Consider the following 27,151-nt stretch of genomic DNA (forward strand, 5'->3'; position numbering starts at 1 on the left):
GATTGATGCTTAAAAAATGTTTGTTTTAATTCAATTAAAAGTTTGGTCTTGGGTAACTTCTAAGATACTATCAATTTATTTTTCTTATTATGACTGGTGTCTCGATAATCTAGTTTGTATGAGTTTGATTTTGTGTTGGGCTTGGATTACAAGTTTCTCTTTGTTGTAAGTTGGATGTTCTTTGTTTTGCTTGAGTTAAACGTTAATGTTTTATATAACATCTCAAAATATATGTTGTGATTTCTTGTTTATAAATATTTGAATGGAAAAAAAATTTAAATTTAAAATTGAACTATTGATTTAAAGTATATATATTTATTAGTTTTTACACCTTAAATAAAAAAAAATTATAAAAGAGTTATAAAAGTTGAACCTAATTTGGAATTGGAATTGATAGAAGACATTGAATCTAAGTAAGACTATAACAAACTACAATTTGATAATTAATTAATCATTTTAGTGATATGAAATGTTGAAAAGACATGAAGGATATCTTTTATCTTTTAGTAAACTGGAAACCAAGAAAGAGAGAGGTTATCCACACAAAACCTAGTGCGATATATATATATATATATATATATATATATATATATATATATATTTAAATTATTAAAAAAATGTAATGAATGAGTCGGTTAAAATCTTATAAAAAACATATAATATAATATTTTATTTTATTTCTTAAAAGTAATTTTTATATAAAAATATTTAAATTAATTAAAATGTTAGAACATATATAAAGAAAATAAAGAAAAATATAAAATATAATTATTTAAATTTTTATACTCCAAATATTTTTTACGATAAAAGAAATTGCAAGAAAAAAAAAGTAAAAAGTTATATTTAAAAAAAAAAACTGTGTTTTATGCAGGTTTTCAGATTTGTATTGTGGTACTGTGTAATAATACAAAATACGTTTTCTCGCCCATAAAAAAAAACTTTTTTTTATATAGTGATTTTTTCTTACATCAAGATTATGTATATCAATATCATTATCCATAATGAGATAGAATGTATTTAGTAAGAAAATAAGTTACCTAATAACTTATAAATTTATTAAATTTGATAAATGTAAACTGTGTTTGGTAATGAACATTTATTTATTTTATGAACTTCTAGTTTAAAAGTTACAAAATATTTAATATAGTTTATAACTTAACTTGTGTAATCTTTTTTAATTATTTTTTATATATTTCTTTATTATTCATATTTTTTATTTATTATCATCTATTTTTAGTTTTAGTTTAAATTAAAATATATTTTTTTTAAATTAATAAAAAAATTATTAATACTTATTAGATTAACTTGTTTAAATAAAATAACTTATACAAATAAAAAACGTATACAATTTTTAAAGAATAATTATAAATATTAAAAAAATAGAAAATATATAAGATTACAATCATAATATTTAAAAAAACAAAATTTATTTATATAATAAATTTTTTGTAATTATGTTCTTTTTATATTATTTAAATTTACTAAGTAGTTTATTAATTAATTTTATCAAACAGTTATAATTCGATAAAGTAATTTATCAATACAAATTAAGATATTAGCTTCTAACTTATAGAAATTAGCTTATTAGTTATATAGTTTTTCCAAACAAACGCTTAAATGATAGAAAAAAAAAATATCACCTTATCCAATTAATAATAAATAAAATAAATGTGTACAAAATTATTTCAATTAGTCACAGTACCGTCTAATTCAAAATGCATATTATTGTTTGTAAAGGCAAGTTATAAAAATAGTTGTGAATAACCAGTGGGATCACCAAGTTAACTAGGCAAAATACTTTAGACTATATAGTAAACATACTATGACATGAATAAAACATTTTTTTTTTATATTTACGCATTAACATGGATACTATTACTAAAAAAATAAAATAATTTTAAAATCTAAAATAATTAATTATAAACTTAAAAAATTATTGATAATTAATTTAATTTTTATTATTAATAAAAATGTACAAGATAATTTTTAAATTGATATTTAATTATTAATATTTTAGTTAGGGAATTAGTTTCTATTAATCTTTTAAAAAATAAATTTAAAATTAAAATATTAATAATTAAAACTTTGATAACTAATTTAACAATAAAAAAAAATATTTTATAAATTTTTATTAATAATAAATTATACATATTAAAAAAATTATTTACTAAAAAAGTATTTAATTTAATTAATATATTGATTAATTATTTTTTATTTTTAAATTTGATTATTATTTAACGATTTTTTAGTATATTAATAATAATAATATTAATATTAATATTAATAATAAATAATAATAAAAATAATAATAATAGGTAACCTGAAATCAATTTTGCCAGATTCTCGCTTTTTTTATTAACATACAAGAAGAAATAAAATCAAGAAAAAAAATAGTGTAAGTTGATGTCCAATAGAATGAAATGAAATGAAATATTTTGCTTGTTTAATATCCAAAGTTGATGTCCAGGTGGATAAATAGTCAAACATTTATCTATCAATGTAATAAATGCAATATAAGCTATATATCAAAGTTAATTGTACATGAAATAAGTTATTAATTTAATAATAAATCTTTTATATAATATTAATTAAATTATTAATTTTTGTACACACCCACATGCACATAGAGTCTCTCACACACATCATCTCTTATGAATGGACACCTCTCTTATTTGAGGAAACTATTAAATTTATTATTATCATAGTATAAAATGGAAAAAATTATAATTTTAAAAAATAATAAATAAATAATTAAAGTGATTATTTAATTATAAATTATCCATTGAGAGATAATTTTGAAAAATATTAATTTTGTTTAACTTTTTATTCTATTCTTCAAGTGAAAAATAAAGAAAATCATTTTTAAATAGTATAAAAAGGACAGATGTTGTTTAAAATAAAATGGTTACTTCTACTTGTAAGAATTATTCAAAATAAGAATAAGAATTACTACAAAAAGGTATTTTTTGAGATAAAATAAATGAATTCATCTATTTCACAACTTTCAAATTTAAATAATTTGATACCAATTTAAAAAGCTTTTATCAATAATAAAAATTAATTTAATCTCTAAAATTATATTTTATTTAATTAATAAAATAATTAATAATTTTTTATCACTAAAAATAATTTGTATTTAATAATTGTTTTAGTAGTGACATAAATATTAGACCTTAATTCTAAATTGCATATAAATAAAACCAAATTTGAGTTCAATATATTCATCTCAAAACTTAAACTCTTAAACTCCTGATAGGAAAATACAATCCAAAATCATCTTAAAATACAATCCAAAATCATAAAAATACAAATTACTATTTAACATCATATAAATTCATATAACTTATGTTTGTTGTTCTTATATAATATTAAAGTTAGAAGTTGGAGTCTTGAATGAAGAAATTCAAAACATATTCATCTCCTAAAGCATCTATAACTTTATTGTGTAAGTATAATAGTGAATACTGAAATGAAATTATTCTAATGAGGATATGTTTAGATTTGTTAGTTGATATGATTGTGTGAAAGATAGTTAGTTAGGTGATAATATAATATAATTTAAGTATTGTGGTATTGAGTTTTGAAAGCAATGTGAGAATGATATTGTATCTAGGTATCAAATAGTAAATAATGAATAGATATTTCTGTATAACACTTTATTGAATTTGTACAAGCAACTAAACCCTAAATATCTAATTAATTGTTAATTTAAGGTGAACTTACTAAAAAGTTTTTGTTTTTTTTAGAAATGGTAATGTTTTATATTTTGATTGTGATTTTTTAAAATTTGTTGAGGTGGATAAATGTATTTAAGACATTATGTGATTTCTTGATAATATTTTTTGAGACAAAAGATATGTTATTTTTTATAATTATATTTTAAATATATATATATATATATATATATTATATTATATACTTCATCTTCTTATTCTATTAGTTTAGGTGTTTTATTTTATCCACAAATAAATAGAATAAAAAAAAATATTTTAAGGATGTTTCAACACTTATAAAAAAGAAAAATTAAATTAGTACATTGAGTAACATTACTCTCATCCACTTAACATTCTAGCCCTAAACTCAAAATGGATTGATCTCATAACCCTTTATCACTAACCACTTAACTATTACAATAAAGGTTAAAAGAAAAACTATTATACATATACCAGCTTTAGGATCCAAAAAAACATATGTTTAGTAGTACATGGGATTGAGCTTGAACTCCATTCCATAAGTCATCTGACGAGTCAAGAGTTTGACATACCACCTAAGACAGAACATGCTTCAAAAAGATATTACTTTCCAAAAAGTGATAGTGATGATGCAGGTGATGGTGCTTAGTATAACTGCAAAGATTAGCATGAACACAAGTGCTACTCGAAAAGTGGATCTGATAAAAAACAATTTGCCTCACCTATATAAACTAAAAGACAGAAGTAGTTTATGTTCTTTGTCTATGCTTTAGTACTCCCACCATCAATACAGAAAAAAGTTTTGATTAACAAATCCTTTAACACACAGATTTCAAGCAAAATAACGGACACACACATCATTCAACATAGGAAAATTTTGCTTTAGGGAACTTACTCTTAATCCATTCCCAGCTTTTGAACTATGTCGTGGTAAAAATCTCAATAGCATCCACTGCCTCATTCTTAAAGATATACTCAAACCATTGTCATCCATGTGTCTTTCCAAATATTATTTAGTTTTTGTTTAGTTCCATAATACGGAATTGTGTGAAATGTTGCACAACCATATCATGCATAACAATAGTGATGCCAACCCATTTATGACAAATAATATAATTCTTACATTATTTTTATCTTTATAGAAGTTGTCAAACTTTTTAAAACAAAATATCAACTTATTGTCTATCCTAAGCATAGGAGTACAAAAATATTTTCTTTACACCCCTATTTTTTTAGGTTTTTAATTTTTTTTTAAAAACCACTTTTCAAAATGTTAATTTTTTAAAAAAGATTGGAAAGTAATTTTGTGAAATGTCAAAAATTTCAGAACTTTTAAAACATGCTCTCTAAAATGTTAAAATTTTAATTTCGGAAAGTATTTTGTGGAAGTCATTTGTTGGGAAAACTTAGGAAATCAGTTTTCTTTAACAGACCAACAACCTTTACACTATATGAGATAGTGTATATTAGTAAAGTTGGGAGGTGTAAACAACAATTTACTTTCAAATTAGAATGGAAATGGAGGCCCAAAATATCATAACAAGCCCCGAAAAACACATGCGCTTTATCCGTTTCTAACATTGCTGTATGCTATGCTATGCTAATTGCTAAGGTTTGATCCTAGGAGGAAGAGGAAGACGATGAAAGGTTCATGTCTTCTTCCTTCGCACTCTTTCACCGGAATCAGGTTCTCTTTCTGTTCTTTCCATGTTTAAGTTGTGTTGTGCTAATGCTTTGCTTCTCCCAACTATGCTACTTCCGTTCCATGCCACTTTTTTCTTCCCTGCAATGAATCACCACAGGATAACAACTTCAACTTTATTAATTGAAATTTATGCACTTTAATAACTCAAAACCTACCAATAATTAAAGAAATGAATATTGTTCACTGCAGAATTTCTTTTAATAATTCAGGTGAGTCTTCGGCTTGGATACATGTTTAATCTGTGATGCATGGTTTCTGGTTATTTTATCCTCATTTTTTTTGTTGTCTACTCTTCATTGTAATGTACATATCTGATTACAGTAATTTGTGATGGCTTGGTTTAATGTCTTCTGGTATATATTACTAGGACAAGCAAAGAGCTTCCGCATATGCTATCTTTGTGTGAGTTGAAAAGCATAGCATGCTTCTCGGTTTGTAATCAAAGGCAAAATTACAATCAAAAGCTTTACATTATTCCCATTAGGACTGCTTCTGTTCGGGTCCGCATCGCAAGATCTTCAGTTGGGTCATTGGAATGTGATGGGACAGGCCCACATAGTGATGCTTATTCAGGATTTTCAGCTCCAAATGACCATCAGAGGTGGGAATTGGTTCAAATGATATTGTTCTTTCCCTTTTTTTCTACTGTTTATGCCTGTTGTATTTTCAAGTATTTCCAAATTTCAATTCTGTGCCTTAATTTTCTTACCAATGTATTGGAATTTTATCCTCTAAGGATAAAACATCTTTATAACTTAAATTGTTCATTTTCTAATTGGCAATGTCCCTTGGCTTTGGAAATTTCACATTCTACAGAATTGGCAGTTTAGAAAGAGAATTGGAAGAGTTATTTGATGAAGTGAAGAGAATGATTAGGATGGGAAACAAAAATGATGCTATAGACCTGCTAACTGCTAATTACGAAGCCGTCAAAGAGAGCCTGAATGCAGGTACTAAAGGCATAGAAGAAGCTGCAATTTTGGATGTCATAGCACTAGGTTACATGGCAGTTGGAGACTTAAAATTTGTTGGATCTTTGTTGGATATGGTATTTCCCCCTTTCCTTTTGTTCCTGTTCATTCTTTTGTCATTTTCAATATATTGTCTAGTTGGGTAACTTAAATTATGTCTGCATGGTATGCCATTAGTTGAACTCTCAGAATCTGCACGAATTTTTTACTGTTCTAGAGTAAGACTTCAGCATACCAATTTATGAAGAACTAATAGCACCCAGATTTTACTATAATGAGATGGTGTAAGAGTATAATGAAGAAGTCAATTGTCGGTTTATTTTTGTTTTCTAACATGAGTTAATGATTGTCATGGTTTCTGGAGCTAGAATGAATAAATGGTCATTGCTCGCCAAAAATGTATGCAGTAAAGTTATTTGCAATCACTCTTCTTGACTGACATTCTTGCATGAGGCTGAGGGTTTCCACTAGTGGTTACTAATTTTATATTGGTATCACATGTTTGATTCCCTTGTACTGAAATAGTTTCCTCTGTGTATGTCTTAGTTTGTATATACCCAAATGAAAATCGAAAGTAGTTATATGTTTCACATTTCTGCTGAAATGCTAGTGTTACATTTGCACACCTCTTTGTGTTGTTCCCTTTTCTCTGTGGAGTGCATTCTAATATTTTCATTCATGGCCAGATGAAAGAAGTTGTTGACAATTTGAAGGATGATGCACCTCGTCTGGATTCAATACTTATGCATATGGGAAGTATGTACGCAACATTGAACATGTTTGAAAAATCATTGGACACATATCAGAGGGCTCTCTACATTATGGAGGGGACCTACGGTGAGAACATTTTTCAGTTAGTAATGTTAGTTTTATTTAGTATTTGATTTTATTTACCTGTTATGAAGGACTATGCCTGTGGTTATGTTGTGTTGCTTATCTCTTTGATTGGAAATCTGGAGCTATTTTCTTGAGATTTTTCAGTTGTGCATGTCTAGTTACAAATTATTTTTAACGGTTTCAATCTCCAGATACCTTAGAAGAAATTATCTGTGGTGAAGCTAAATTTGCTTTTAAATTCGTTTTCATAAAAAAATTATATTCTCAATAATATAATCTCTTCTTTTAGGTAAGGATAGTACTTTACTTGTCACGCCTTGTTTGGGTATGGCAAAAGTTCTTGGCTCTTTCGGAAAAGCAACAAAAGCCATAGAGATTTACCAGCGTGTGATCACTCTTTTGGGATCAAGTAGAGGTGCCCAAAGTAAGGATTTGGTTGTACCTTTACTTAGCCTTGGCAATCTTTTACTCAAAGAAAGGAGAGCCAATGACGCTGAAACTCATTTTACTAGGTTAATTTAGTTTCTCCTTCCATATCCAGTGCATTATTGACTCTGCTTTCTTCTATATTACTTATATTTTGGTTTGGTTTATAGAGTTCTCGACATATACACTAAATTATATGGACAAAATGATGGAAGAATTGGGATAGCTATGAGTTCCCTAGCCCGAGTTAAGAGTGCTCAAGGTAACTTTGTAAACTTGCATATACAATTTATTTGTTCTTTGTATATTCCATTTATATTTATATCCCCTTTATTTTAATTTCTTTCCTGATCGCGCAGTTAACTAGTGTTGATTATGATTTCTTTAATGTATGGTGTGTCCTGCAGAAATGATGGAATAAACACCAGCATTCAAACTTATTTGGTCTTAAGTTATCATGGAAATTACTTTGCTGATGCTATTTGTTATTTAGATGTAAACGGTGTCCACGCACGGTCCCTTTGAGACCTGTCTACTTATTGATGTGATGTGAGTACCAATAATTTTTCAGGGAAATCAGATGAAGCAATACAATTGTTTAAACGTGCTATTCAGGTCATGAAGGATTCAAATTACTTGTCACCAGATGACAGTATAATGGAAAAGATGAGGGTGGATCTATCTGAATTACTTCATGCCGCTGGGAGGTGAGCTTCCTTATAACCTTGGTTATGTTAACGATAGGTTCAAGTGTTTTTTTGGGTGTTTAAGAATAAAGTCTAACAATTAACAACATAGAATAAATTTGTATCGCCTTTTGTTTCTATATAAATGGTTTTGCTATATATAACCCTCCTAAACACCCCCTTCTCTCTAAACCCTCCCCCCCCCCAAAAAAAAAACAAAAAACAAAAGGAAGGAAAGAAAGTAAGATTAAAACGTCAAAGCTGGTTGGTTTTGAATTTGTTTTGTTTAACTCAAAGAGGACAAGAAGGCAGAGAGCTATTAGAGGAGTGTTTGTGGATCACTGAGAGGCACAAAGGAAAGGAGCACCCCATCCTGGTGACGCACATGATAAATCTTGCAACTTCGTATTCACGGTCAAAGAATTATGCAGATGCCGAGCACCTGTTGAGAAGAAGTTTGCAAATCATGATAAAGCATAAGGGAACTGATGACCAGTCCATCAGCTTTCCTATGTTACATCTTGCAGTTACACTCTACCATTTGAAAAAGGATGAAGAAGCAGAGAAACTTGCACTGGAGGTTTTGCGGATCCGTGAGAAGGCCTTTGGAAAAAATTCCCTTCCTGTTGGTAAGCCTTCCCATACTTCATTGAAAACCTGGTCAGGCTCAAATTAATCTAGGATCGAGTTATTCATAATTCAGGGCATTCAATTAATTGTGTTGCATTTCACTGATGAGCGTAGTAATACTATTCTTGCACCGAAGGGGAAAAACTGAGCCTTAAGTTTCCTATTTCTTTTAAGTTTTTGGGATGAAATTGATATTTATCATATGTTATGCATGGCAGGGGAGGCGTTGGATTGTTTGGTGTCTATTCAAACCAGACTTGGTAAGGATGACAGTGAGTTGCTCGAGCTGCTTAGAAGGATCTTGAGTATCCAAGAAAGAGAATTTGGATATGAAAGTGAGGAGGTTTTGGTTAGCCTGAAAAAAATTGTATACTACTTGGATAAACTAGGGAAGAAAGATGAAAAGCTTACCCTTCATAGAAGATTGTCTGTGCTTAGGAAAAAGTATAATCAGATCGTTAACTACTAAGGGGTATTATGTGATGATTATGATTGTTTGTGATGTTTACCCTGCTGTAAGTATTTCTCCAAGTATTTCCATGCATTGCTTTTCGGTGAGAGGAACCTATACGGCCTTAGTGCTTCTTTTTTTTTTGAGCTTAATCAACATTCACATGAGCCTCACGGTGGGGTTTAGTCTGCAATTTAGACACTCCTTAAAATTAGAGTTTAACTGTGTCAGTGTGAAACAATAGTCATCTAATCACAAATTATTATTAATATATAATCTGTAAAGTAATTGATAAGCATGCGTCTGATTTAGTTTATTTTTTTAAATTGAGAGCTTAAAAAATTGTTTGAAGATGAATTTGACTAGTAAAATGCAAAAAAGTGGGTGAGGATTGTAGAGAGAAAATCCTGAGTGGAAGTTATCCTATACGAGAGTGACGTCCAACTAATTAAATAAAATGCTTAGGATGAAAATCTAAGCATCGTTTTTTAATTAGAAAAAAGGGATAACTAATTAAATAAGAGGAGTAAACAATTATCACCTGAGAATACTATTTCTGAAACAGGAATAAAAGCATACACTTGTCCCTCCATCAAAGCAGAAATAAGAAAAAAGATAATGGCATAAATAATTGTGGTACATTTAAAGAGATCTAGTACTTAATGCCTTAAAATATAAAATATATTTAATACTCACTATAAAAAAGATAAAAGTTAATTAAAATTGTTGTATTATTTACCAGAAATAAGCAAAATATTTCCAAAGAAGAGTCACAAGGGGCTGCGTAGGTGTCACCGTTAGAAGCCTTTGCAAACTACGTTGAGAACGATGGTGACACAAAGTTCACAGAATCTGGACACTTGGACAAGAAAGAGAATAAAGAAGTTATACAAAGAAAAATACAATTTTTTATGTTTTTTTAGTTTGATTTAATAATTTTAAAATGAATAATATAATTAAAAAAAAACTTAAATCAACACTATAAAAGAAAAAGTAAATGTATTTATTGAGGGCACACCAATTGATGTTATAGAAAGAGTGGGATAGAAGGATGAGGGAACAGTAATTCGGAAAGCATGGGATGTTGACTATGAGAAGGAACAAAAAAGATAGATATTTAGGAGCATGGGTGTAAGTAACACAATTATTGATACTCTTTTTTTTTTTTCTTTGAGATGGTTCCAAATACAAGGACCATGCTTTCCAAATACTAGCAGTGCATAACACGCACTCTCTCTTGGACAGGTGTACAAGCAAAGTCTCAAACATGTTTCAGTGTTACAAGGAAGTTCACTACAGATGATAATCAGGGCAAGTTCTCTCTCTTTCTCTCTCTGTGTCCTTTAATCAGTTAACTGAATATTCTTGTCCTTGCTTCTTTGGGATCTCATGTAGTTTGTACTGTTAAGTTTCGCTGCACCTTTTATATTCTTTTGTTGGGATTTATATATATAGATCTTTGTTGTTTCCCTTTTCTGAGGTTTGATAGTTTGAGCGTGTAACTGCCAAGAGAATTCGAGAAAGTTGACATATGTGTGATGTTCTATCGGAGACATTCACTTCTTCCAGAATCTCTAAGCGGAATTTAGAACACCCAAAATCGACATGTTCCTTGTCTTTCAATTAACCACCCGAAGTTTTTTTTCTTTTTCTTTTTTGACTGTTGCATTGCATTGGTTATATATTACTCATCAAAAGCTTCTTATTGATTTTGGGTTTTCATGACTCCAGTCGATGGTGCTTTGACAATTAGTTTTCTTGCAACTTAGGTCTTCCTGGGAAAAGAAGAGCAAAGAAAGTTTGCTCTTGTTAGATTTCTTCTCTTCTACCAAAAGAAATTTTTGTGGAGTCATTGATCTTTTGGTCTTCTTGCTTTCCTGCTTGACTCGTATTTGAAGATGAATGTTCTTTCTCTGTTAATGATAGGGAATTAGAAATAGGATTGATAATCAACATTCTACAATGATTTTTGTGGGATTTTGGCAACAATTGTTAGAGCTGGTGGACCTACTATTCCTGTGTTCCTTCTGCTTTCACAAAACTTTTTTCATCTAAATTGAAATATTGGTAATTTGTTGGTCTCGTACAGTATATATTTCACATTTCATTGGGATTTTAGTTTGTATGTAATAATGTAATGTTTTGAGTTTGTGTCTTACTGAATCAACAGAAGCCGGATCCTCCAAAAGTTGCCTCTTAAAACTGATCATTATTCAGAGACTAGCAGCAATGGCGTCAGCAGAAGGGAAGGCACCCTATACAGCTAATTGTTTTACTCAAGATTTCTGCATTCCCCTGAATACTTCGGGTCATCCTTCACCAGTTTCAAAAAAATTAGTATCTGATTGGGTTCCTTGTGATTCTACTAATGACCACATTCATGCCAATTCAGTTTGCATGCCCCATGATCTGAATTCTGATAAACTACCAGAAATGAAATGGTGGTTACATGTGAAAAGTGATTTGGGTGATGAATCAAATTATACATGTCAACATCTGAATTCCTACGAGTCTGAATTTGGTGCCTTCTATGCTGAATTGCTTAATGGAAATGTCAAGCGTGGGGCAGATCAATTGGTCAAAGACTTCGATACTTTTTCTGACTTGGAAAGTGCTAATTTATCTGTAGAGCACCCGCGGCATGTCTCTCCTAGATGTATGAAGAACAACAATACCAGAATGCCAAAATTTGAGGCTTCACTGAATACTGATTTGCATTTTACTCCTAAGAATAAAGATCAGGGGGAACTATGTTTTTCAGACAGTCGTTTTATGGATTCTGAAATTTCCAATTTCTTGGTCTCTGAACAAGTTAAAATGACATCATCTGATTTAGAATCACATTTGATGGGAGCTGAGGAAAGTGGGCCTTGGTGGCGCACTGCTGGAAAAGACGAGTTGGCTTCCTTGGTTGCTCGGAAGTCACTTGAGCATATTGAGAATTGTGATCTTCCGCATCCCCAGACTAATCATGTCAGTCAGAGACCTCCCTACCCTAAAGGTGTTGACCATGATAAGATTCTACCATCATCTCTGAATCAATCTTCTGATGCAGATGGTTATACAACGGGAATATCCACTTCTGATTGTTCATTTCAGGAGTCAAACAAGCATTCCAGGTAATGGATAGAGGCATACTTTACGATTTTTTACTTGTTTTCTGCAATCTTTGCCATGATGGTCGGTCTATTTTGTAAAAAATTTGATGTTTTGTCGTGTTTGAAATATTGAACTTCCCAATTAACTATTAAGTTTGACTAGGGTTAAGGATTGTTATTTGTAGATGCTATCTACTTTGAGGTACTTTGTATCTATGCTGTTTTCAATGCTATTGATTGGGGAGTGTGAAGCTAGTTATCGGTTCCAAACCTTACATTTTTCATTCGAGATAGTACGCATTATTTTATATGAAATCCATTTTTTATTTCGACAGATGTTTGGCTCTGACTGCTTGCCATTACGGATTTAAAAGTGCTTTTAGTTATCCATCTCATGCTATCAGGGAATTTGATGATTTACAAATTTAACTGAATTTAAACTTGCTTTTGTACATGATAAGAAACTAACTGTATGAATGTATAGAACTACCAACAAGTGTAGGAAATAAAATAACTTATAAATTTAATTCACCAAAAAAAGCATAGATGGTTTTTCTAAAATTTTAGAAATATATGTGGATGCTCTCTTTTCAAGCTATATTTCGATTCCTTGAATGATATGTTTTTCCTTCTGACCTTGAACATGTGCACAGGCGCTCCATTCTTGGAAATTTAAGATACAATGATAGATCATAATTGTTGTACTAGATATATTGAATTCCCGACTAATGAAACACTGTTTCATTTATTAATTGTGTAGGAATTTAGGAAGCATACTAAACACACACTTGGTAACGTGTTTTGGGAATTTTTTCTTATAACTTTTATACTGTTGAGTTGAAATTTCATGATTATTCTATGATCAATTCAATAACAAACTATGCTGCAAATGTTCAGTTTCAGCCAGAGCACAGATTCTAGTTCAAGCAACAAAGGATGCCACATAAATTCTGAGAACAGTAGCATGTCTGAGCTGTTGAAGGCTTTGTGTTACTCTCAAACAAGAGCAAGAGAGGCTGAGAAAGCAGCACAGCAAGCTTACAGCGAGAAGGAGCACATCCTGAGTCTCTTTTTTCGACAGGCATCACAGCTCTTTGCTTACAAGCAGTGGCTCAACATGCTGCAGTTGGAGAACCTCTGCCTGCAACTCCGAAACAAAAACCAGTCATTGCTAGATCTTTTTCCAGCATCCTTACCCTGGACCCCATGCAGGGCAATGCTGCTTAAGAAGAGTCGTGACAAAGCTGGGAAGCGGAAGAACAGTAACAGAAGATGTGGGATTACAAAGTGTGTTGTTGCTTTTGCGGTGGGAGTAGGCCTTGCTGGTGCTGGTTTGCTTCTCGGTTGGACCATGGGATGGATGTTTCCACCGTTATAGAGGACATCTTGGTTCAGACATTGACTAGCATTAATGTCATGCTTCTGCTATGCTTTTCTGGAATTTGAGTTCTGTTGTGCTGAAAAGATTCACAGGAGTGGATATACAATGTTATCCATGGTTTCCATGCCTAAGTTTGTGCATATTCCTCATTCATTAGTTGTATATGTTTAAGAACATATAGTGTAGAAAGATCCACGTCCACCTATTGGGAAAAGGCTTTGTTGTGGTTGTAGTGCAGAAAGAATACGTTTAGTAGTTATGTATAAAGTTTTCTTTTAAGTATCAAATGTACTTAGTTACTTGAAATATGTAAACGGTCAAAATAGTTAGTCAGGTCTGTGGGTCAGAGATGGATATCATTGCCATATTAGGTGCTCCATCTGTTTTCCTCTCACTTTGTTGAGTATCACTTCACCCTTAGCTTTCAATTCTTCTTTAACTCCTTTTATTATTCTTAGCCTTCATCATTCTGGGTTTTGATTTGTGTCTTCCTCTTTTCTTCCAATCCTATTCTTGTATTTAAAAATGCAGTTCGTGCTTATTTTTCTGTGGTTTGAGACTAGTCTTTGACTTCTCTTGTCAACTTGACCTTCAAGGAGAGTAACGGTTATACCCATCAATATATACATGTACTAGTAAATAGCTTGTTATTTGCATCTGAACAGACCAACTAAGATAAACATTTAGAAAACAATGATCTTCCGATAATAATAATGTTGTTACCAATGTGGTTAGAAGGGTTTGAGTGTACCTTACATCATCACTAATAGTATTATATAACACCCAGTGACAGTATCACTACACATCAAATATCTAATGGGGTACGGAAAGGCTAGTCATGTTGCCATGAAAGTTTCCCCATGTCCGTGTTTCTGTATCTAGAGAAAATCTTATTTGAAAACTTTTATTTAAATCGATAATTAGTTAGAACAAATTTGTATTGAATAACTAAGATGACAACTACAGTGACCTCGAAATGGATTGTAGATATGAAGAAATGGTTTCATTGTAGATGCATATGCAACCTTAGCCGTTGATTAGTAGGTAATTAGTCTGAAATTAAAAACTTTCAAAAGCTAAACCGGTTATTTCTCAACTAGTTTACGATTCAGTTGAGGCAATTTCTCCCTCACCATATCAACCAAAAATTTTAAATCCAACTTTTGTCTTGTCATATATTTACTTACGGATATCAATATCCGGAAGTCATGTATTTGTATGTGGATATTGGCATCCAGAAGTGTCAGTTTTGCCTATGGATATTGATATCTGAAAGTGTTATGTTTGCATACGAATATTGTCATCCGAAATTCTACTCTTTGACTATGAATATCTTTATCTGAAAGGCACTATCATGCTTCCGGATATACATATCCAGAAGAATCATCCTCAGTGTTTATTTTTTGGCAGTGTGATGCTTTTGATACTTTTGATACTTTTAATGGATTAAAATCCCCTAAACTAAACCAATTTAAAGAATATAAGTAAATAGTTGGTGATGTAATGGATTGTTGTGGTGGTGTAGTGAGTTGCTATGGTGTGGTAATGGTGAGTTGTTGCGTTGGTGAACTATGAGTTTCGGATATCCATATCTAGAAATATTTTCTAGATTCTGGATTTTCATATCCGGAAGTTAGTTCTGAGTTCCAGATTTTTATATCCATAATGATTTGATTAAGCTTACGGATATTAATATCCAGAATACGATTCCTCGTTAAGGGTACAAAAAACTTTTCACATAATGCACTGTTGGGTGCATATCAAAAATGGTATGGTGTAGAGTTGAATGCTGTTATGGCAACCCAACGTAGTAAACGATGCATGACGATGTTTAATGGATGGTGTTGAATGTTCTCATGAGTAAGAAAGTTTATATTAAAAAAAAAAACTGTAACTGATTGGCAATGGACGTATTCAATAAGAGTTATAAACTGCATATATATGGTCCCAAAAGCTACTGTTTAAATGCAACTTATCTTTTCAGCTGAGCTAAATGAAAGTAGTGAATCGTTGTTTGGTGGAAACATTATTCAAAAATAACGATAATTTGTAGATGCATTTATTTAGAATGAAAATGGCAGTAGGTTTTAAGTAGTTGGCTGGAACTTCGAATCTGAATTGATGCGCATCCACTTTAGGTGCAAGAAATAACGGAGCATTGACAAGGACATGTTAGCATTTTTTTCAATAATATTTAAGAGCGAAAAACAAATGTAAAACTCCATTAAATTGCATTTAACATACCCAAGATTAGTTGTCACAGTGAAAATAATTGACCCACGAAGTTTCCCATCTGTTGGAGGTTTCCTCAGAGCAACAGAAGAAACAAAACATATACACTCAACATTACATGCTCTAGATCAACGACTACCAATCCAATTTCCATTCATTTTGTTGCTTACATACACCTTAGTTTTGTTTCCATCAGACATTATGGCTAAGCAATAGGAGGAACAGTCATGCGCCTTGAACTTCAACTTGCTACAAAAAGAAAAGATAAATGATGCCAACTTTACTTGATTATATAACATTCATTGTTCAAAATAAAGCTTGAACTATTACACTATCCCACGTCATAATTTTGGGTGCGTAGTTACACAAAGTAAAACAAAGATAAAGGAAAGGTACCGTATAAATGTTCATTTAAAGGACAAAGAAGTGCAGCCTATCAAACTAGCAAGCAAAATTTGATTTGTTTCCAAGATTCTATGACATATTTCCCTTGCATTCTATTGGTTCTACCGTATCAGTACTCGTCCAAGTATGTATATAGCATGTCATCCTTCTTAGACTTGCGCCTACTTAGTAAGGCCTTCAGGAGACGTTTACTCTTACTGGGGTACTGTTCTACGTCTTTGGCAGGGTCTCTTTCAGCGTATAAACGCATTGAAGATGATTTGCGTGGCTCTGAAGGGTACTGGTGAAACAATAAACACAGACGGTTAGATAAACTAGTGAGGTTATTGGTGATATGCTGAGCAAACAACCATGATTTATGTTTACTCACCCTTTGTCTTGCATTAGAAGGATTTGGTGTTGTGGGTCTGCTCGGATTTGGTGTGGTTGGTCTGCTTATCTTTGGTGTAGTAGGCCGACTTGACCGAGATCCGGTGCGCAGAAGGGGGAATCGGTATGGTGATACCGATTGCCTCTCTTCAGTGCATGCAACAAGATTGTAAATACAGATATAGTGAGATTTATATCCTCATCTTTTATGTGAAAATGGCAGAGAAATTCAATGAATCAACATGGATGACATTAGTCGTGATAAAAGAAAACTCAAGAATAAAGATATCTTGTGCATACAACCTAAATCCTTTTTAGGCATGCTTGAAGAAGAAGTGAATGAAAAAGCTCCAGATCTCTGAGGTTGTAAAGAAGGTGAGGGAGAACGCCCTCTTCTGCATCAAAATAAAGAATTACATCAGGATCTTATTGTGACAATGACCATCTTAATCCTAAAATAAGATGTGGAATTTGTAATTACCTTGCTGTAGATGGTGGTGTTTCTCTGATTGTAGCTCGAACAGCTTTGGGATACAAACGCAATAAAAGGAATATGAGCTTATATCTAATGTTAATCCCTAGACAAGTGGAATTAAAATATTAGGATAGAAAGAGATACCATTCCTAAAGTGAGGCCAGTCATCTTCGTCATCTAGGTTGTAACCCTCATATTTTGACTTTGTGCAGTTGGCACCATGCATGGTCTCTCCAACTGAACTTGTGAATTTAAGGAATGTGAATATGTGATTATTCAGCATCATAAACATACTTTGTAATAGTAAAAGGAACAAAATATAATAGAAATGGAAAAAGGAAACAGCACCATATAAAGAAAGTGAAGAGGAAAATGCAAGATACTTGCCTGGCAGGATATAACGCTTGTGATATTTGGGAGTACTGATCACCAATGACTGTTGAGTACGCCCCTCATGATCCATATACTCTTGGCATGTCTTTATTCTCTGGTATACCACATTACGGAAACACATTGTTAGTGAGCTTCACAAAGTTTCTCTTTCCTCATACAAGCTTCAATAACATTCAGGATTAAATCCACTTTTGCTCTCTATAGTTTCATGAACAAATTCATTCCCTATAAATATCTAATTGCACATTTAGTCCTTCAATTTTTTTTAAATTAAGCAATCTAGCTCCACTTTTAATACCTTATCCAATTTATGATTGAATGATGACAGTATTAGTTACTTAACTATGTAAAATATTAATAGTAATGTTTATTAATAAGTCTTAACATTGTTATTTAAAAAAAAAAAGGTTAACATTTACTGTTACCATTTTAGATGATATATAATGTTGGAGCAAAATTGCTCATTTTAGAAACTTGGAGGACCAAATGTACAATTAAAATTTTATAAGAACCAAAATTACACAAACGAAACGAAACTATGGGAACCAAAAGTGAATTTAAGCCTAATATCAACAAAGGACAATGTTCAAAGTCACAGCTGCAGATGAAAAATTCTGCTTAGAATTGAATGGGGCGTTGTATTTTCAAAGCGTCCCTTAATCAAAATTTGAGAATAAAATCAGCCATGGATTCACTATGGTGATCAATATCAGCTACAGTTTTGGTAAATTCACCAACAACCATTATCTTACGTAATAAAATCATTTTACTCTCCAAATTTTTATTGCACTGGCTATTGCAAGAGAACAAAAATGAACTTTATCAAGATTGCAGTGATTTGAGACATACTGAGAGACAGGACAAGTAAAACAACATGGTACAAGAAGCTGGTTGATAGCATAACTTGTTTTATATGGTGCTATGTAGTTAATGCACAACACAAACAGCTTTTATGGTGGATGAAGGGGTAGTGCTGGGTACAATGCAAAGGCTTACTGGTTGTTATTTATTGGTGCTAGTGAGGTTTAAACAAATAATGGATAGTTGTTATTGAGAATTTTGTCCCATGCTTCTTCTATTGTTTTGTTTCAACCCTTGACCACTTTTTAAATCAAACATGGAACAAATATTCGTTGGAATGTCTTCTTTCTGTTTTAACAAATTGAACACACCCGTCAAGTTCATTACAAAAATACTATTTACAGTACCCAACAAAAACCTGAGTTTCTCAATTACGACCTAAAAATGTTCTGCGAGTTTACAAATCGCACTTTCAATTCTTTTTTTGGATAATTGAATTAAAGTTTCCAATTAGTATATATGCAGATGACTTTTAGCAGAAGTTTCTCTGACGAATACAACACTAAACTAAGCACCAAGCAATACAGACATTTAGATAACTGGATATTTATAAATGTTCTGGAGTTTATCAGTGAAAAAAGAAGAGTTATACATGAAATGGTTTTTGGAAACTCTTCGCAAAATTTATTCTCAGCATTGCATGCAATAAAGATCAGTTTTACATATCTCAAAAAAAATGTGACTAACAAGTCGTTTTGCTCATTCAATATGACAGTGCTATCATTTATTTCATCTTAGAAATTATTTTAAGCATTGTTTTAGTGCACTTTCTTCATCTGAAGCTAAATGGAGATCATTAGGTATACCTGTTCAATGCAAGATACTCTTAGATCTGCTACAGAAACTTCAACGACCTTCTCATCCAACAGATCATTTACTTTGTAGGTCACAGAACCTAAATGGTCCACAGTATTTACTAGAGCTTTGATGGCATAATCCTTCAATGTTTCTACCACTCTGCAAACATAGAAAAGAAAGAGAAAACAACAATAAAGAGAGGATATTAAGGATATGGCAGTATCAGCATAAATATGGACCAGCTCTAGCAAAGCAACTCACATTTGCTTTTGGTCATCATTGGTGTAAGAGAGTTCAAAATATTCAGCTGCTGAATATAATTGTGCTCTCAGATTCTTCAAATCCTAGGAACAGAGATGCAACAATAAAAACAAATAGCAAAATACTTTATCCCACTTAATTAAGAAGTATATTCTAAATTAAAGCCACAGACGCATTAGACAATGATCTTAAGATTGGAAACAAGGCCTCTTGAATCAAAAAGCTATTATAAAAAAGAAAACCAATATCCCCAACTAAACAGCAAGTAGAAAATCACAAGTACCTTCAAACTATCATCGAAGAGCAAGCTCTGCTGCATAAAAACCTCATCATAATTGGAAGCTTCTTGAGATACAGGTTGGGTTGCAGAAGTTGTGATCTTCCCCATAAATGAAAGTAAAGGAAGAAGGACCACCTAGTCCATAAAGGAAACGATACCAACTTCAAAGTCAAGTTGAGCGAGTGAAGAGGATAAAAAAGAAAGGTGTTGCCAAAGGAAAACAGAAACAGATCAAACCAAAATCATAAACACCTTTTAGACCAAGACAGTGAAAGCTAAAAGCTCTTGATAAAATACACAATAACAACAAGGGAAGCTGAGAAGAAAGATAAAGAAGAAGACAACCTCTTCTGTAACAACTAATAAGATACCAAAAGCTGGTTAGCCTACAAAGCATACAGTTGTCTGAAATAGAATACATATTAAATACAATTCTCTGAGACAATTTTGGAACAACAGAAGCGAAAATTTTAAACTATAAAAGGCAAAATTCTACAGTTTTTGCCGAATCTTCTGCCACACTCACATTGTATCAAAATCTAAACAAATAAACCCTCAAAAGCAAACCCGACCCAATCCTTAAAAACATCGAAAGTTGCAAAATTCCCGACAAACAAGTCCAAAACAACAAGGAAAACAAACATGGTTAAGTGAAGGTGGTTACTTTTCAAAGCTCAAACAATTAACCCTTCTCCAAGCAGCTCCTAAAAAACAATTGCCAGAAACCAAGTTGCTTACTTTAAGCAGTTAAGAAAACAAACCAGATAGTGGGAATGCAGAAACCAACCTAGCAACCCTTTTGAAGGAGTTTCTTGGTGCAGTTACAGTGGTCAAGAGGAACATGGAAAGTGAAAGTGTGAAAACCCAGTTGCCATTGGAAACCAAATGTCAAATAAAAGTCACTGTGTGATGACCCTTCACTACAGCACTCACACCAAAACGGTTAGGTGTTGGGATTTTGACTGAAAAAAAAGGAAAGGGACAGGTCAAGTTTTGCAACATGTACAGTTGGAGAGTAGAGAAAGAGGGAGAGGAGAGCACGTCGGAACATTGGCTGAGGAATCCACAGAATTTTTAATTATATGTCATTCCCTAATATTATAAAAAAAAACATTTTTTTCTTAAAAAATGAAAAGGAAAAAGAAAAATGAGTCCTTGCTGCTTTGGGAAGCAGAAACTGACCAAGACAACCCCACTTCGCATCATTGTCATTTTATGGCCCCAGTTTTTTTTTAATTTCCTTTTGTTTTTCTCTTTAATTTTGGAAGGGCCTGTTTGGTTCTTCATAAGGAGTAACAAGTAAACACAAGGTTTTACTTTTATCTTTGAGGGTTTTCTGACTTGTATTTGTCCAAAGTGGATGATGTGACTGACAGGAATAATGAAAATTTTAACATATACCATCATTCCACCTGCAACAAGCCCATTACTAGTGTTAAGTATTGTTTGTTACAAAGCATTCTAAAAAGAATCAATTTTTATTTAATTTAAGAGAGACTTCACATTCTAATATATGATTTTTAATCCTGGGAATGACTTTTTTTATCATTTTTATGGATTTGACAATTTTATGGATGACTAACTCTATTAAAAATCTAAATGATCACAAAATTGATGAAAAAAATTCTAATAAAATTGAAAGGAAAATACTTCATTTTCTTTTGTTAGAGTGACTAACTGTGTAACAAAAGTCATGAAATTCAGTTTAGTTAGTTGAGTAAAATGAGTGAATTGTTTTAAATTTCTAATATTTAACTTTTACTGAGAATTTTTTTGATGTAAAGATGTTTTGGAAAGAAAGTGTGAGAGATCTATTTTTAAAAAGAATTGGTGTTTCATGATGTAATTTGAAATAAACTTTAAAAAATCAACTTTTAATTTAAAGTATTAAAATTTCTATCTTATTTTATTTCACACTCATTTAAAAATTATTTGTTATATTTATTTATGCGTTATCAACGGTCCCTCCTTCACTGCTCCACCGCCACACTCTTCACTCATACGCAACTGTCACTATTCTGTTTCGCATCCTATGCTATGCTATCATGCACCTCCTCTGCTTCTTTTTCTTTTTTTGTTATTTGTCGTACACATACATAAAATAAAATAATTACATCTATCTAGTTATTTTGAATCACAGGAGAAAGTTTCCATAACAAATAAATTTTGTCTTTGTATAATAAATGTTTTTAATAACATTTTTTATTTTGCTTAATTTATTTGTTTTTACCTCAAATAAAGAAACATGTTTTTGCTAGATATACAAGTTTTTAAGACTTTATTTTCGTTTTCATAAAAAAAAATACACTACTAAGACTAGGAACAGCTGTTGTTTGAGGGTTTGTATTTTTTCATTTTATGATTATTATATAAAATATATAAAAGAGAATGAAAAAATTCTAACTGTTTCGAGTATATGATTTCTTTTATAATCTTATTTTTAATTTCACTCATAACTGGTTTTTATTAAAAGTATTCTGCACATTGTAAGTTGTATTCTATACACAAACATTATTGTATCTGTTTTCTCATAATTTTAATTTTTAATTAATTTTTATTTATTTATTTATTGTTCTTATTTATACCTATCATAATTTATTAATTTAGAGAAAGAGAAAATTTGCTTTGTTAAGATTCAAGGGAGAATTTATCATCTACTCTATATTAAAAATCAGAGTAAGTAACTTGAAAACATTAATTGAGTGTACAGTTAGATAGGTTAAATTGTTCATCTAAATGTACTTATTTATGGTTTTATTTCTACTTTTTTATTATAATATTTATAATATAACATTTTATTATTTTAGTTTTCATTATTAGAGTCCTGTCCTTAAGTGATAACATAAAAAAACAAAATATTACATTATTAGAATACTTGATATTGCGTATCATATTTACATAACATTTCATATATTATGTCATTACTTAAAGATAAAATTGTACTATTAGAGACCAAAATGATGGAAAAAAATTGCATTGATAAAAGAATTATATTATAGGAAGTATTTATATATTTAATATAAAAATATTTTTAAATAATATTTATTATTTTTACACTATTTTTGAAACGTTGTATCATTTATACCAAAAAAAAATACCTTTTATAAAATAAATGTTTTACAACTTTTTTAATTCACACCTAATTTTATCACTATAAGAAAATTATTAAATAGAAACAGATCGTAGAGACAAAAAATAATTAGTTGTTAGATTGACTAAATTATAAATGTGTTGGTAGCTAATGAGACCTTTAAGGAAGTATAGATGAAAAAGAAAGAGTGTGTTTCTTAAGGTGGATTACAAGAAGACCTATGATTCGGTAAGTTAGAAGTTTTTATTTTATATATTAGAAAGAATGGGGTTTTGTGATAAGAGGGTTGTATGGATAAAGATTTTCCTTGAATCCTCTTCAATCTCGGTGCTAGTAAATGGTAGTCTAACTGTGGAATTTAAACCAAAAAAGGGACTAAGACAAGGGGATTCATTGGCATCTTTCCTCTTTCTCATTGCAGTCGGGGTTAGCTAGGGTGGTTAGGCAAGCGAAAGAGAAGAAGTTGTTGAAAGGTATTGAGGTTTGAGTAAGGTAGTTAAATGTGAGTACGCGGATGACACTCTCTTTCTTTATAAAGTTGACACCCAAAGTGTTATGACTTTAAAAACGATTTTGATATGTTTTGAACTCGCCTTTAGGCTTAAAGTTAACTACTCTAAGAGTAAGGTTGATGGAGTGGCTGTGAGCGTGATGACTTTTTACGGCAAGTGCACCATGTTGTCAGAAGTAATAATGTGTTTCTAAGGACGAATATCGAACCCACAAGGAACAGTTGAATATTCAAGTAGAAGATTTGCTACATATAAAACAAAATAATAAAAGTTTGTTGGAATTTGTTGTGATGACAATGATTAACAAGAAAACAAGGCAAAGAGTTCTTGCTTCAATTGGAAAAATAGGGATTGGGTTTCATCTGTCTCACTCTTTTGTATTTTGATTAATCATGTAATGTGGTGTCATGTGATTGATATTGATGTCGTATAAAAATCATTTATATCGCTTCCTCACATATAAAATTATTAATATGCTTCCTAAATATCGATTACTCGCATATTTATAAAAAAACAATTTAGAATTAAGATCAGAAGTTGATAACAATTAACATTTCAAGTCTATTTCTAGCACTCAAATATGTTAAGTATTATTGTTTAGGTCAGAACCATAAAAATACTTTCCAGACAAATTTAAGATAATAAATAAAGAATTTGAAGCAAAACAATAATATCAATAATCAATCAAGAACATAATATTGGGCTTAGATATCAAGCCTCCTATTTAACCTAATTTGATTGGGCTTAAGTGACTTTTCGCTTAGGTGCTAATGGGCTCGCTTGGGCAAATAAAACGTAAAAAGGCCCAACGTTATTGGCATTATGTTGCTCAAGCGAGATCCCCTGGTGGCATCTTGGTTTTTTGGAAAATTGGGCAGCTTTGGTGAGTGTTGATACATTCTAACTTTCTCTTTTTAGCTTTGTATATTTTCTTTTTGCCCAATCATCTCTATTTTCCCCTAGAATCCTGAAATTAACACCAAATATGAGAATTCTCATTCCTATTCAATTATAAATCACAAAATATGTAAAAAAAAAATGTATAAATTCATAAATTATGGATTATTTTATACTTTTTAGCAATTAATACTCATACGTGTCTATATTTTAATATGAAATATTACTGAATTTTGACACTTGTCAGAGTGCAAATCAAATTATGGGTTTTGCAATAATTCTTAATTGCGGTATTATGAATGCACTTTTTTCTTATATGGGATTAACAATAGGAGGGAATCATAAGAGACGTAACTTTTGGGAAGGAGTGTTTGGTAAGTTTCGGAGTAGGTTGGGTTTATGAAAAAGTAAATTCCTCTCTTTGGCTGGTATATTATGTCTTATAAATTGTGTTCTTACCTCCCTATCGTTATTCTACATGTCTATCTTTTATATGTTGACAATTATGATGAAGGAAGTGGAAATGACACAAAAGAAATTTTTATGGGACTGAGGCCTAAAGGGTGGGAAAATTGTTTGGGTGACGTAGAATAAGGTGTGTGAGCCAAAAGAAAACGGATGTTTAGGGGTTATAGACATTAGAAGGTTTAATTATGCTCTTCTATGTAAGTGGATTTGGAGACTTATGTCACAAGAGAGTGGTTTTTGGAATGAGATCTTAATTTCAAAGTTTGGCGGTTGAAGGAATTTAAGATCACAGGCTTGTATCAATAAGGATTCTATACAGTGGATGGATTTTAGGAAAGTTTGAAACTTAGTGGAACGGGGTAATGTTTTCGAAGACAAAGGAAGAGGGATAGTAGGAGATGGGAAAGAAATTAAGCTATGTGAGGATAAGTGGGTGGATAACGAATCCCTAAAGCAAAAATTTCCTAGGTTGTTCTCGACTCTGTAGATGTTGGTTGCACTTTATCACAAGTTGGTGTATGGAACGATAATTGTTGGTTGTGGAATCTGGGGTGGAGAAGGGCTCTCTTTGTGTGGGAATCTAGTCAAGTTGGACAACTCTTGCAGTTGTTAGATAATAAGATATTAGTGGGAGAGAATAAAGGAATGGTTGATACGTGGCTTTGGAGGGATGCAGAGTCTACAGTTTACACGGTGAAGACATCTTATAATCATCTGAAGGGGTTTGAGCAAGGTAGTACTGGGGACTCTTTCTTCGACGCAAGTTACAACTTGGAAGGTGATGAATAATACAATTGCTACTAAGGACAATCTTGTGCGACACAACATAGTTCTAGTAAGTAATCTTTGTCCCTTATGTGGTGAGGAAGAGGATACGGTAAATCGACTTTTCTTTGAGTGTAGGATTTCTTGGACAATATGGAGTCTTTGTTTTGAGTGGCTTTGGTTCTACTTGGTGCATCATTCTGATGCAAAAAATGCACTTCATGTTGTTTAAGCCTGTAGGTATGAAGGAAGCTATCATTAGATGTTGGGGGGGGGGGGGGGTTGGGTAGCAGTCGTAGGTGGAATTTGGAATCATAGGAATGAATGTATCTTTAAGAATGAGATAGTAGATTTTTTGGAGATTTTCACTGTGGCTTAAAGGAAATCTTGATCTTGGGTTACAGCTAAGGAAAGATTGACAAATTTCTCTTACTCAAATTGGTGCTTAGATCCCATGTGTTGTATGAAGTATTTGAAAAAATGAAGTGGTGCAAATGTTTATTTTCTATTTGTCCAGGACTGTTGGATTTTTTATGCAGGTTCTTGTGTTATATCATTGTTGAGGTTATGAAAAAAAATGTGTTTCCCGAGCAGGTTTGTAGGTAGGTAGAGGTTTCTTGGTTTGAAGAAAGTGGACACACTTTTGAGTAGGTTTTGTGGGACTAGTTTTTTGGGTGAGGGAATTTGATTGGAAAATGTTATTGTGGGATTCTGGGTATTTTAGGGGATGTTTTGTTTGTATTGTATTTTGTCTTTTTTTTATTAAGGCTATAAGAATCCTGATAGAATAGATGCTCAATTATTTTGATGTGGCCTACCATTCCCTTTATTGTATTGAGGTTTGGTTTGGTGGTTTGTAAAGTCAGATGGAAGTCTGTAGGTCAGGTATCGAGCAGGTTGGCTTTGACTACTTTTTATATAACGGTTGAAACACCTAAGTGTTTGTATAAGGGTTGGAACATCCTAAAGTGTCTCATTTTATTTATTATTTGCTGATAAATTTTTTTTTGAGAGACTATAAAAAAATATTTGATATTTAATTAGTGTCTATTATTCATAAATAGTTTTTAAATTGTTATCTAATTAGCTATTAATTTTAAAATATAAATAATTAGTATTTTAAATATTTATAGTTAATTAGATATCAGTTTATAAATTATTTATTAATAATATAAGTTAATTTAGATATTAATATTTTTTTAATTTATAAAATAATATTTAATTTATTTAATATAGTAATTAATTGTTTTTTGTTTTTAAAAATAGTTTATATTTAGTGACTGTGTAGTAATGGTGTGTATATTGTATATTGATTAAAAATGTTAGTATGAGATAAATTTATTTAATGCTCTTGATTTTACAAAATAAAAAATTGTAAATTCTAGATTACTAGAAATCATAGGAAATTGTTTACAAATTTAAACACAGTAATATTTTTAAAACTAACATTAAATAAGATTAGTACAG

At 31.2% G+C, this 27,151-nt stretch overlaps 3 protein-coding genes across 8 annotated transcripts; 2 read left to right on the forward strand and 1 right to left on the reverse strand.

Annotated features, from left to right (window-relative positions):
* The first annotated feature begins 5,230 nt into the window (after positions 1-5,230).
* Positions 5,231-9,455, forward strand: LOC137823198 (uncharacterized). Its single transcript, XM_068628363.1, has 9 exons — positions 5,231-5,379; positions 5,765-5,998; positions 6,214-6,445; positions 7,055-7,205; positions 7,495-7,717; positions 7,802-7,893; positions 8,203-8,338; positions 8,615-8,946; positions 9,166-9,455. Exons 1-9 carry the CDS (start codon positions 5,333-5,335, stop codon positions 9,414-9,416), a joined length of 1,698 nt encoding a protein of 565 aa, XP_068484464.1. The 5' UTR covers positions 5,231-5,332; the 3' UTR covers positions 9,417-9,455.
* Positions 9,456-10,409: 954 nt separating this feature from the next.
* Positions 10,410-14,305, forward strand: LOC137823199 (uncharacterized). Of its 4 annotated transcripts, none has more exons than XM_068628365.1 (4): positions 10,410-10,529; positions 10,644-10,709; positions 11,569-12,517; positions 13,394-14,305. In XM_068628365.1, the coding sequence occupies exons 3-4, from the start codon at positions 11,628-11,630 to the stop codon at positions 13,872-13,874; spliced, it is 1,371 nt and encodes a 456-aa protein (XP_068484466.1). In that variant the 5' UTR covers positions 10,410-10,529; positions 10,644-10,709; positions 11,569-11,627; the 3' UTR covers positions 13,875-14,305. The 4 variants fall into 4 exon arrangements, with proteins under 4 accessions (XP_068484466.1, XP_068484467.1, XP_068484465.1 ...); XM_068628366.1 differs by having other exon boundaries at positions 10,414-10,529; positions 10,644-11,465; XM_068628364.1 differs by lacking the exon at positions 10,410-10,529 and having other exon boundaries at positions 10,568-10,709.
* Positions 14,306-16,378: 2,073 nt separating this feature from the next.
* On the reverse strand, positions 16,379-21,245 carry LOC137821646 (protein ABIL2). Of its 3 annotated transcripts, XM_068626331.1 has the most exons (11): positions 20,739-21,018; positions 20,616-20,655; positions 19,955-20,086; positions 19,672-19,754; positions 19,419-19,569; positions 17,746-17,845; positions 17,503-17,595; positions 17,365-17,407; positions 17,187-17,278; positions 16,885-17,030; positions 16,379-16,794 (listed from the first exon to the last, which is right to left on the reverse strand). In XM_068626331.1, the coding sequence occupies exons 3-11, from the start codon at positions 20,057-20,059 to the stop codon at positions 16,624-16,626; spliced, it is 984 nt and encodes a 327-aa protein (XP_068482432.1). In that variant the 5' UTR covers positions 20,060-20,086; positions 20,616-20,655; positions 20,739-21,018; the 3' UTR covers positions 16,379-16,623. The 3 variants fall into 3 exon arrangements, with proteins under 3 accessions (XP_068482432.1, XP_068482431.1, XP_068482434.1); XM_068626330.1 differs by lacking the exon at positions 20,616-20,655 and having other exon boundaries at positions 20,739-21,245; XM_068626333.1 differs by lacking the exon at positions 20,616-20,655 and having other exon boundaries at positions 20,713-20,948.
* Between the last annotated feature and the right edge of the window lie 5,906 nt (positions 21,246-27,151).

Source organism: Phaseolus vulgaris, chromosome 9, assembly GCF_000499845.2.
Source record: "Phaseolus vulgaris cultivar G19833 chromosome 9, P. vulgaris v2.0, whole genome shotgun sequence".
Lineage (NCBI taxonomy): Eukaryota > Viridiplantae > Streptophyta > Magnoliopsida > Fabales > Fabaceae > Phaseolus > Phaseolus vulgaris.

Coding starts and splice junctions, on each gene's coding strand:
- LOC137823198 (XM_068628363.1), top strand. CDS start 5,333: ATGAAAGGTTCATGTCTTCTTCCTTCGCACTCTTTCACCGGAATCAG. Junction 6,446..7,054: donor TTGGATCTTTGTTGGATATG/GTATTTCCCCCT, acceptor ATTCATGGCCAG/ATGAAAGAAGTTGTTGACAA. Junction 8,947..9,165: donor AAAAAATTCCCTTCCTGTTG/GTAAGCCTTCCC, acceptor TATGCATGGCAG/GGGAGGCGTTGGATTGTTTG.
- LOC137823199 (XM_068628365.1), top strand. CDS start 11,628: ATGGCGTCAGCAGAAGGGAAGGCACCCTATACAGCTAATTGTTTTACT. Junction 12,518..13,393: donor GAGTCAAACAAGCATTCCAG/GTAATGGATAGA, acceptor GCAAATGTTCAG/TTTCAGCCAGAGCACAGATT.
- LOC137821646 (XM_068626330.1), bottom strand. CDS start 20,059: ATGGGGAAGATCACAACTTCTGCAACCCAACCTGTATCTCAAGAAGCT. Junction 17,846..19,418: donor GAGTATCTTGCATTGAACAG/GTATACCTAATG, acceptor GTGGTATACCAG/AGAATAAAGACATGCCAAGA. Junction 17,279..17,364: donor ACACCACCATCTACAGCAAG/GTAATTACAAAT, acceptor ATTTTGATGCAG/AAGAGGGCGTTCTCCCTCAC.